General features: G+C 40.0%; 1 protein-coding gene across 1 annotated transcript in view; it reads right to left on the reverse strand.

The window, feature by feature from the left end:
• The window catches only part of shank2b (SH3 and multiple ankyrin repeat domains 2b), an 834,833-nt gene that overhangs the window by 540,024 nt on the left and 282,698 nt on the right, over positions 1-12,111 (reverse strand). The window contains exon 12 of the mRNA XM_041197641.1: positions 2,406-2,563. Coding sequence (XP_041053575.1) covers positions 2,406-2,563 — 158 coding nt within the window. The remainder of the gene's footprint in view (positions 1-2,405; positions 2,564-12,111) is intronic.

Here is a 12,111-nt window from a genome sequence, read left to right on the forward strand (position 1 = left end):
ACTTGCTGCTTGTACATTGCAGTCAATCATCGGACCCCAGCCATTCAATTAGATCATGGCCAATCTGTACCTCAACTCCATTTACCTGCCTTAGCTCCCCATTGCTAGGTACCCCTACCCAATAAATTTGGTGTCTAGACAAACATCCCTCTATCAACCAACATCATTAAAAACAATTGATCTGGCTATTTGTTCATTTCCTGTTGGTGGGATCTTGCTGTGTGCGAATTGGCTGCTACATTTATGGGTATAACAACAGGGCCTGCACTTCATAAATTCTTTCTTATCTGGCATTTTGGTACCCTCATCAGGTTGTACTAACGTATTAGGTGAATGCAAGTTCTTTCATTTTATTTTCTCATTTGCTGGTTTATCTTTTTTGAGTTTGGTGAGCCTGCAAATTTGGAAAAGGCTACTCTTCCTGTTGTTGTTTGACAGATAGATACATCCTACCCAGAACACCAGGATCTATTGGTAAATGCACATTAATGGGTCTCAAAGGCGGTTTGCACCAGTGGAGTTTCAAAATGAGGGCTTTTTTTTTGCTACAAAGTGGCAGAGTGGCCTCCTGTGTAAACAGGATATGGCCCAAATCAGAGACATCCTGGGGCAGTCCCCACTTCCAATATCAGATGGGTGCCTGATGTTCTGGCCACTGTGGAGTGGGCATGTGGTGTTCCCACAGTGGTATTTGTGTCTGGCTGCTCATCCCATGCAAAGTGGGATGCCCTCCTTCCAACCCTCCCAAACTCTGGTAGAATCTTCACTGGTCGTTAAGTTGGAATCCTGCTTTGAGGAATTTTAGGACCTTCATACTTTGTTCCCAAGACACCATCCACCACCCCCACACTAGGACCATACGCAGCCAAATGTATCCCAGAAATAATCCTGACTTTCCAAAGCATTAAATTTAGAACAACCATTAGGGAAAAAAGAAACTCAACGAATGACAAACATTTGGAATAATCTATGAAGTAAGGTAATATTGAGGCTATTAAAACCAGTGGGAGAGTCTTTGCACTAGAGGGATGATTTATCCCTTTGTTCTTAAAGGTGGTATCCAGGGAGTAGCAGCTCAGAAACAGATAAGCACCACAGTACTGTGATTTCCTGCTGTGAAGCCATGTGACTCACACAGGAACTGTTTGTCCTTTTTACCTTACATCAGGATACTGAAGTATTCCACAGTATAAACTACAACAATTTGAACAAGGAAATTTTCAAGGTTATTTACAATTATCAGCAAAAGCTGCCCAGATTTTATACCAATTCATTATGGAGTCTCATTGGAGGATTAGTCTTCTGTTCTTTGCTTACATTAACGGCTGAGGTGATAAAAACATATGCCAAACCATAGATCAAGCTTTACTGTGAAAAGAATTAGCTGAATAGAATATGCCTTCAAGGGTAGTCCACTCTCAATTTTTTTTTAAAAAAGGAAATAAATGCAGTAAATATTTCCGGCAAATGAGTACACTTTTTGTATTTGGACGTTTTAGAGAGTCACCTAAGCATTCAAAAGGGCCGTTGGTGATCCTCATTCAAAGAAAGTGCTTGATGGTGAATTGCCCTACGTTCCAGATCTACCTCAAACCTGTATTCCCTTTGAGCGTGGAGTCCACTCGGGGCCAAATGCATTGATAATCTTGTGCTGAATAGATTATTTATAACAGTTTAGCAGAACTAGAAAGAAGGTCTCAGTGTTCTTGCCATTTTTCATGCTTTTTAATACAATTTTCTAATTTTTTAGATTGATAGAAACAGCAGCAGGACATTCTGCCCTTTGAGCCTATTCCACTATTCAATTAGATCATGGTTGATGTGTATCTCAACTTAATTTTCTAACCTTAGCTCAGGTACCATTCCAAACAAAAACCTATCCATCTCAGTCTTGATAGCTACAGTATTCTTTACCTTTTGGGGAAGAGAATTCCAGATTTCTTTTCCCCTTTGTGTGAAAAAGTGCTTCTTGATTTCCCTCCTAAATGACCTAGCTCTAATCTGAAGACCGTGTCCTCTCGATGATGAGTCTAAAATTATTATTAGTAGAAAAATAAACAAGTCTTTTGCCAAAATGCGGTGCTGTCATGTGTTTTTATGGCCTTAAACAACAGGCAGATATTTTATATTTTTGTGCAATTTAAGGCATTGGTTTTGAACTGAAAACAAATTGTAACAACATCAACTTATGTAAGTGCCTTTAATGTACAAAATGACCCAAGGCACTTCACAGTGGCATTATCAAACAAAATTTGACACCAAGCCACATAAGGAGATATTAGGACAGATGGCCAAAAGCTTGGTCAAAGAGCTAGAATGTACATTGGCAGTGATTTATACATAAGTGAAATACTGTTTGTAATCTAGATCTTGGGGTCATTCTGCAGGAGGAAACAAGTACTAACCTTTCACCCGATCTCCTTTGTTGAGAGGAATCTCCCCATCTCCTTGAGGCTGATAGGACCGCAACACAATAAACTGCCTTCCAGGAACTGCACTGTAAAGCTTGCGCTTTGATCCCTGGTTTTCCAGTCCAAAGACTGTCTCTTTAATAACAGCGGGACTGTAAACAAACACAAATAACAACAACAGCGTAAACAATTCTGCAGGGCAATAAGTAATTGCAGTTAAATGGATTCTCACAGTCAAATGCATTGTGAAGAAACTTCAGATTTCTAGGTTTCTTTTGCAAAGGAATTCATTTATTTCATGAAAAAGAAGGCTGAAACTGAACCTACATAGCAACTGTGAGTGGGCTGAAAACTAGTGCCACTATTTTAAGACTCAGCAATGCAGCTGGTGCTGAAAACTGCGGGCAGCCAACCTACATTTGTTTGAAAATTAGGCCAATATCAATGTACTTTCTCCTTGAGAGACAATGAGGTGCGCGAGGACAGGGAGTTCCACATCAAACACCTTCTGGTTTTATATCCTCAGTGTGTTAATTTTAGTGTCCTACTTCATGAATGTGTGTTAAACTGCTGCCTGGGCTATTTTGATGCAGCTGTTAACCTGTTTAGGTTATGCATCTATCACCATGAAGGGAGCATGCCAGTTTCCTTGTTCTCAAAAACCCAAATGAACTGGGGCAAGTTCTGGTTCCAGGACAACTACTTAGTGAAAACACTTATTTCTCTGCAGCTAAGTGTCAACCTGCCTCTGTTGATTGAATTCTTTTCCCTGCACCAACAGGTTGTGAGTTTAAATGCTGTTGCAAAAACTTGCTGCTTCAATGAAATATCAAGAGATTTTGCTCCATTGTTGGTGATACTGTCTGGGTGAGATGTTAATTTTACATTAATTTTGAGGGAGAAATGAGTGCGTCCAAGACTAGTATTTTAAACTTAAATAAGGGCAATTATGAAGGCATAAAAGCAGATCTAGCTAAAGTGAACTGGAAAATGAGGTTAAGGGATATGTCAATAAAAGTTCAGTGGCAGACATTTAAAGGGACATTTCAGAATACACATTCCAATGAGAAAGAAAAATTCCAAAGGAGAGGGTCCACCATCCGTGGTTATCTAAAAAAGTTAATGACAGTATCAAATTTAAAGAAAAAGCATAGAATTATACAAAGATGGGCGGCAGGTCAGAAGATTGGAAAGAATGTAGAAAAACAGCAAAGAATCACAAAAAGATTAATGAGGAAATCTTAAAAAGTATGAGAGAAAGCTAGCTAGTAACATAAAGATGGATAGTATGAGTTTCTATAGATATATAAGTGAAAAAAGAGTTAATAAAGCGAGCATTGGTCCGAAAGAGAGTGCGTCTAGGGAACTGATACTGGAAAGTCGGGAGATGGTGGATGATTTAAACAGGTATTTTGCTTCAATCTTCGCTACAGAGGACACATGTAACATCCAGGAAATAGCTGTAAATCAGGAAATGGAAGGGAGGGACTTGAGAAAATTACAATCACCAGGGAAGTGGTATTGAGCAAACTGTTAGGGCTGTGGGCTGACAAATCCCCAGGTCTGGATGGACTTCACCCTAACGTCTTAAAAGAAGTGGCTAGCGAGATAGTTGATGCATTGGTTTTAATTTTCCAAGATTCCCTAGATTCAGGGAAGGTTGCATTCGATTGGAAAATAGCAAATATAACTCATTTATTCAAAAAGGGAGGGAAACAGAAAGCAAGAAACTATAGGCCAGTTAGCCTAACATCTGTCATAGGGAAAATGTTAGAAGCTATTATTAAAGATGTTATAGCAGGGCATTTAGAAAAAATTCAAGGCAATCAGGCAGAGTCAACATGGTTTTGTCAAAGGGAAGTCATGTTTAACCAATTCACTGGAGCTCTTTGAAGGAGTCACATGTGCTGTAGATAAAGGGGAACCAGTGGATGTCCTGTAATTAGATTTCCAGAAAGCATTTGATAAAGTGTCACATAAAAGGTTATTACAGAAAATAAAAGCTCATGATGTAGGGGGATAACACATTGGCATGGATAGAAGATTGGTTAGCTAATAGGAAGCAGAGACTTAGCATAGATGGGTCTTTTTCTGGCTGGCAGGATGTGATGAGGGGAATGCCACAGGGCTCAGTGCTGAGGCCTCAACTTTTTACAATTTATATAAATGACTTGGGTGAAGGGAGAAGGAGTGGTGTCTAAATTTTCTGATGATACAAAGGTAGGTAGGAAAGTAAATTGTGAAGACGATGAAAGGAGGCTACAAAACGACATAGGTTAAGTGAATGGGCAAAGATCTTGCAAATGGAGTATAATGTGGAATAGTTCATTTTGGCAGGAAGAATAAAAAAGCTTGTTATCTAAATAGTGAGAGATCGCAGAGCTCTGAGATTCAAAGGGATCTGGGTGTCCTAGTGCATGAATCACAGAAGGTTAGTATGCAGGTACAGCAGGTAATAGGAAAGCTAATAGAATGTTACCATTTATTGTGAGGGGAATTGATTACAAAAGTAGGGAGGTTATGCTTCATTTATACAGGGCACTGGTGAGATCACATCTGAAGTGCTGTGTACAATACTGCTCTCCTTATTTAAAGTAAGATGTAAAAGCATTAGAAGCAGTTCCGAGAAGGTTTACTAGTCTGATACCAGGAATGGGTGAGTTGTTCTATGAGGAAAGGCTGGACAGGTTAGGCTTATATCCAGTGGAATTTAGAACAGTAAGAGGTGACTTAATTGAAACCTTTAAGATCCTGAGGGGTCTTGACAGGGTGGATGTGGAGAGGATGTTTCCTCTTGTAGGAGAATCTAGAACTAGGGGTCACTGTTTAAAAATAAGGGGTCGTTCATTTAAGACAGGGATGAGGAGAAATTTTTTTTTCTTAAGAGCGTTATGAGTCAATAGGTGGTGGAAGCAGAGTCTTTGAATATTTTTAAGGCACAGCTGGATAAATTCTTGATAAACAAGGGGGTGAAACAGAGGTATGCAAGAGTGTGGGATAGAGGTTATATTCAGATCAGCCTTGACTTTATTGAATGGTGGGGCAGGCTCGAGGTGCTGAGTGGCCTACTGCTGCTCCTAATTCATATGGTTGTATGTTAAACCAGATCCTACAAGCTGGATCAGGGGCACATTAAAGATTCCATGATATCATACAAAGAAGAGCAGCGAGTTCTCCAAGTGTCCTGACCAACGTTCCTCCCTAAGTCAACACCAGTAAAAACGGGCAAGTTTGTCAATTCTCAGTGCTGTTCATGGGATCTTGCTGTGTCCTAAATGGCTATTGTGTTAGCCTCCAAACCAGTCATTGCAGCACAAAAACAAAATTTGTTGAGTGAAATGCTTTTTTTTTTATATAAAGGAACCTGACTGGCTGTTATATAAATGCAAATCCACTTTCCTAACAGTTTTTATAATATTTATCAACACTTAGGCTGTCATTCTAGCTCTAGACAATAGTATACAATTGGAGATATTGAACTGGCCCCTCATTATACACCCAACCTGATTGTCCTTTTCACGAACTTCCATGGAAAGAAAATCAGGGCGGTCGGTGGGGGGGGGGGGGGGGGGGGGGGGGGGGGGGGGGGAGGTGTTGGGTTGGGAGTCTATCATAAGTGATTAATTTAGTATCAGTTTTAAAGTTACTCCTTAGCAGAGCAGTGAACCTATCAATCTTCTGTTGCAGTGACGTTTTCTACACTCTACAGTGAGGCTAAAGTCATGGTATAACTCCTGACCGAGTTTCCAGATCGGAGTCTCATTAGAAACTGTGGGAAGCAAGTTACCTCACATTACATCATCTTAGACATCAAGGTGTGGGAGGGAAGGGGGAATTTAACTTCAACGATGCTGTAAAGTGGTCAGCAGGGGCTCTGCTCATTTATGCTTCCTGTCCCAATTTATCTTTCCAGTGACAAAGTTGAATGTTATCCCCCAAATGGCTTGCAAGAATAGTCAAGCCAAGCTTAAGAACTACGCAAGGGGTCTACAGCACCTCCTGAGCACATTGCCAAGTTAATAGTAGTTATGGCTCAGTGGGTAACAGTCTTGCTTCTCAGTCAAATAGCAGTGGGTTCAAGTCTCACTCCAGAGACTTGAGCACAAAATCTGGGTTAACACTCCAGTGCAATCCTGAAGGTGTGCTGCACTGTTAAAAGTACAGATGAAACTTTAAACCAAGGCCCTGGCTGCCTCTCAGGTGGATGTAAAATTTAGTTAAGTACCAGTTTGAGGAAGAGCTGAGAAAATTTGCCCAGGCAATATTTATCCCTCATCTAACATCACTAAAAGTGATAATCTGGACATTATCAGATTTCTGTTTGTGGGAGCTTGCTGTGCACAGATTGTCTATTGCGCCTCCTCCTACATTACAACAGTGACTACCTATCAAGAAGTACATAATTGGCTGCAGAGTGCATTGCAATTTCTGAGGTCCTGAAAGACTCTACATAATTGCAAGTTATTTCTATTAATCAGTCAGGAGTTCTCTCCTGACCCAGAGAGTCAGATTTTCAGGAAGGCTGGTATCATAAACAAGCTTTGATAGCCAGTTTTGAAATAAATGCCATAGTGATCAATCCAAGATCAATAGTTACACCATAACTGCAGTCTAAGCAACTGCTGTGGGCCCGTCATTAAAGAGCCATCCAATTAAAAGTAATTTACTCATATTTGGTGACTTTAATCAAAGACAAAGGAATGGTTATTGATGACTGAACTGGAAGCAGATGAATTAATCTGTTCAAAGGCAGATGACAATGTAAAAATTGTTTTTGAGCAGGCCAGATTCATTAAGCATAATGGTTGTAGCATGAAATAAATAGTGGAGGGACAGCACCTCATCTTCTGATTTGGCACTTTACAGCTGTCTGGACTCAACATTGAGTTCAACAACTTTAGACCATGAACTCTGTTCTCCATTTTGAATTGTTCTCCCCCCAAATGCCAGTCTGTATCTTGTTCTTATGTTTTTGCTTTCAGACAGCACTGACCCCCTTTTCTGCTATTAACACATTCTGTTATTTTGCTTTCAGATGGTTCAGATTCTGCTAATAATACCTACTCTGGACCAAAACTTTCATCTTTAATTACCACTCCCTTTGCCTCATGTTCCATGACACCTTTGTCATTTAATCCCTCCTGCTCTCCAACCTATCGCTGCCCTTCTATTTTGCACCACCTGCCCCTCCCCCCTTCTTCAACAGCATAAAACCCATTACATTGCTGCCCCTCCAAGTTCTGAATAAGAGTCATACTGGACTTGAAATGTTAACTCTGTTTCCCTCTCCACAGGTGCTCCCAGGTCTGCTGAGTTTTTCCAGCACTTTCTGCTTTTATTTCAGATTTCCAGCATCCGCAGTATTTTGCTTTTATTCATTAAATAATGCTGTTGTTACACTGTGTGCTGAAGTACAAACAGCAACTGAAAAAGAGCGTGAGCAGGAAGCTGATGCTACACTACTGCCACAGAGACAATGGAAAGGATGCCAGCAGACAATCAGCTGCACGAAGCCATGGTCACTGGTTTCTGACCTCCATTAATTGCTTTACTTAGCTAATATCGGTAAGTCAACTCTTGTTGCTTGCTGCAAGTTAAAGATGGCCTGCTATAGTAGAAAGCCGGTTTTACACTTGCAGGAGTTATACCACTGCTGATGCAAAGCAAGAATGGTGCCAGACCGTCTCCCATAGATAGATGTATTTGCAGCAAAACCAGGCCACATTGGGAACTTCACCTGGTCAATGCCAGTGTGCTAAACGTTTCATTTCCATTTCATTGCTACAAAATCAGTTTAAAAACATCTGTAAATATGTTGCCCTTGATATAACCCACCAACCAGTAATATAGTCTATGCTATAAAAGTGTTCACAAACGTTAGTGGTTATCGTTCTACTTTGCCTAGAACCACTGCGGTTAACAGCACAGACTGAAGTCATTCGACCCACTGTGGCTGGCTCCATTCTACAGCAATCCAAACTAATTTCACTGCCTCACTCTCTCCCCATACCATTGCACCTTTCTCGGTTTTTGCCTTTAAGGAAGTAAAAGTCTGTACAGCAACCCTGTGGCAAGGCGTTTCAACTCTAAAACACCCCTGCAACAAGGAATTTCTTCTAGGTGTCTCTTCCAGCAAAACTACATGCCTTTTAAGCTTGTTGGGACTGAAGAAGCTGTTTACATCCTAAAAAAAAACACTGAAGTGAACCAGATCATTAGTAAGTCTCAACTTTGTCTGGAAATCTCTGTCTCATGCCTTATAAACAACATCAATGTCTAAAATTCTTTCACTTGCTCCTTTAATAACCAAGCAATACACAATTATTGAAAATCTGGAAACAGGAAAGAGGGAATATATGTATTAATCATATCCATCGTAGAAACGTTGTAAGAAAACTTGCATGGTACATTTCCAGTGTACAGTTTGGTTTAATTGATACATTATTGATCAATAGAAGAATAAATTCACCAATTGCACACTTTTAATGGTGAGCCAAGTTCAAAGGGTGCATGAGATGGAGATTGTGTTATTGACCATTAGAACAAGAGATGGGTGAATTCACCCGATCATATTTTTCTAAATGCTCACAAATGAGCCCCAACAATTAATGACACAACTGTATCTTTTTACATCTAAATCAATGGAGTTCAGCAAGGCCTTGCAAAGTTATCACATGAACGGTTATCCCACTTATTGACATAACAACCAGTCAGATGCTATAGAGGAAATAGGAACAATTCAGCCCTTCTATATTTTCTTAATACAGAGAAACAGTGCTTTTCCTTGGACCACAGCGCATTTACTTCATTGAGGCATCATTCCTGCCATAGGTGCACAATTGGAGTGAAGCAGAGCTTCTTCACTCTGGTGGATTTGCAATCACTGGCTCCTGGTTCCCAGCCAACTCACAACAACTTGCATTTATATAACAACTTTAATTTAGTAAAATGTCCAAAGGTGCTTCACAGGAGTGTAATCAGACTAATTTTGACTCTGAGCCACATAAAGAGACACCATGACAGGTGGTCCTCACATCCAATATTAATGGAATTGCACAGACATTTTATAAACTTGTTTTTTGGATGTAGACATTGCTGATAAGGACACTTTTGATGCCCATTGCCAGATGCCCTGAGTGGTGGTGAATCACTGCAGTGCTTGTGTTGATGTACTCTCATGTTTTTGTTAGCTGGAGAGTCCTAGGATAGTGAGCCAGTGACAACAAATCTACATCCAAGTCAAGATGTTATGTGATTGGCGCTGGAACTTGAGGCCCTAAACATTGTTACTCCTGTCCTTTCTGGCAGCAGAGGTTACAGCAGAGGGAGATGTTATTGCCTTTGGTGAGTTCATCCTGTAGCCACAATGCCCATGAGTAGAAAGGTAGATGCTGAGTCCAGTGGCATGTGGGCTGATCAAGTAAAGCATCCTCTAATTTGACTCACACCTGATGGTTCTGTGCCTATCTCTTCCTACAGCCTCTGATGTGGTGCTTAGAATGCTGCTGGTGTAAAAATGTGTGTTTTTAAATTTTGTTCATTGTTCATGACCCGACAGTGACATTCTAAATGGAGTATTTTCAAAAAGTAGTGGCAAATGCAGAGCAGCAGAGCAATTACTGAGTCACCCTAAGGATCACTCTTTTATTTATATTTAATCACTTACAGTCTAGTTACAAATTACCTATTCACACACTGGATGTTGCAAATTAAGGATGTTCCGACTAATTCAATTGTCTGTCAGCTTGGCTCCGTTGCAGCCCCCTTGCTTCTGAATCAGAAGCCTTTACGAACTTTAGTCTAGGATTTGCTGTACTAGCAAGCGTAAGGCTATCAGCATCCTCCATTATTAAAATGGGATAAAACTGACAGCAACTACTAGCATCTGAACATGTGCAGTCAAACATGGAAATCTGGAAGTTGCTGTCAGTGTTATGCTGCTCCTCCATCAGCTGCATTGATTCACACTTCATCACTAGAATTTGCAGAGAGGTAACTGTAATCACATGAATTTAGGGTAATTACCCAATTGTCTCATAGCAAGTTTGAGATGGGAAAGTTTGGGCTGAATTGTAACTGAATTTTTAACAGTGTAATAGGTGATAATTAATATTGAACAGCCTCTCTATCCTGAAATGAATTTTTATAAGTGTGCAGTCTTATTCCCTTAGAAGATAATTAACATTGCAGATCTTTTAAAAAGGCATATTTCTTTTTTTTTTAAGTTTTCTATTTTTTTCTTTAATGCCTTTCCCTTAATCCCCTATGTATGTCCAGTCTTTAGTTTGCTTGCTGTGCAATGAGTTAAATGTAATTTTTACTTCCTTTTTTAACTTTCTACTATGCAAACTGCCTCAATGAGGATTCTTCAATCTGATGTTTGAAGAGCATACCTGCTGCTTGCCCTGCTCACAGACACCCTGCAAAGAATACCACACTGGATCAGATGCCTGATTACTAGAAATTTTCACTGACAAGGCGGCAAAAAGTCTCTGGCTAATGCAGGACTAACGGAGTGCTGCACCATCAGAGGCACTGTATTTCAGATGAGATGCGAAGCCAGTTTGAATAAGTGAAAATGACCTCACGGAACGACTTGAAAAACAGCAAGGGAGTTCTCCCAGTTTTGTGCAAATATTCTAGTGGATATGCAATCACTGGCTCCTGGTACCCAGCCAACTCACAACAACAACTTGCATTTATATAACAACTTTAATTTAGTAAAATGTCCAAAGGTGCTTCACAGGAGTGTAATCAGACTAATTTTGACACTGAGCCATATAAAGAGATACCACGACAGGTGATCATCATGTCCAATATTAATGGAATTGCACAGACATTATTCAAACAGATTATCTAGTCATTTATTTGATTTATTGCCCGTGGGACCTTGTCATGGACAAAATTACTGTTGCTTTTAACTCTAAAACAACAGCAATTATACTTCAGATGGTTCTGTTTTGAGATATCCACAGGAAGCTCTGCCTTTGAATAATGTGGTCTGCCACTAAAATAATCACTACAACCAAACAGCACAGATCACTATAACTAATTTAACAAAGCATCAGATAGGCTGTGGATTTGGAAAACAGTATTTGATTGTTCTAAGTGACTGATCATGACAACAATGATCAGTATAATTGCATTCCACTCTAATAGCTGTTAAGTTTCTCATATGACACAATATACGTTTGCAGAAGGGGCCTGTTTTCTTTGCGCAGGGTTAATCACATGTATTTTTCAACGTCCTCAATCCCTGACTTTCAATCATGTCGGTCCTCATCAGGACATTGCTTCTTCTGAAAATCTTTAATCTTTCTGCTTTGAACTGCTTTTATGCAGTAAAATGATGCCTGATTTCCAGTGAGGGCAAAATCTATTTTCAGGAACCACCGCCTATCTGATATCATGGGGTTATCATGTGAAAAGATTCTCATAAGCACCTACTGGCCTTGTTCCCAACCCCTCCTTCAACTTGGACTGTGCTATCTATCCGTTTAAGTTTGATCAGCAATCTTTCTGCCTCTCTGACAGGTTCTGCCTAGTATGCATCATCCTGTGGCAAAATACAAAGTTTGATCTCTCCACTTTCAAATGGTCTATCAGTACCTGTTTCCCGGGACTTAATCCAGGTCCATCTTGAATGTCTTCAGTAGATTTCAATCGCAGAATTGTAGCCTAAGGAACTCCTACAGCATCT

Source organism: Carcharodon carcharias, chromosome 10 (genome assembly GCF_017639515.1).
Source record: "Carcharodon carcharias isolate sCarCar2 chromosome 10, sCarCar2.pri, whole genome shotgun sequence".
NCBI lineage: Eukaryota > Metazoa > Chordata > Chondrichthyes > Lamniformes > Lamnidae > Carcharodon > Carcharodon carcharias.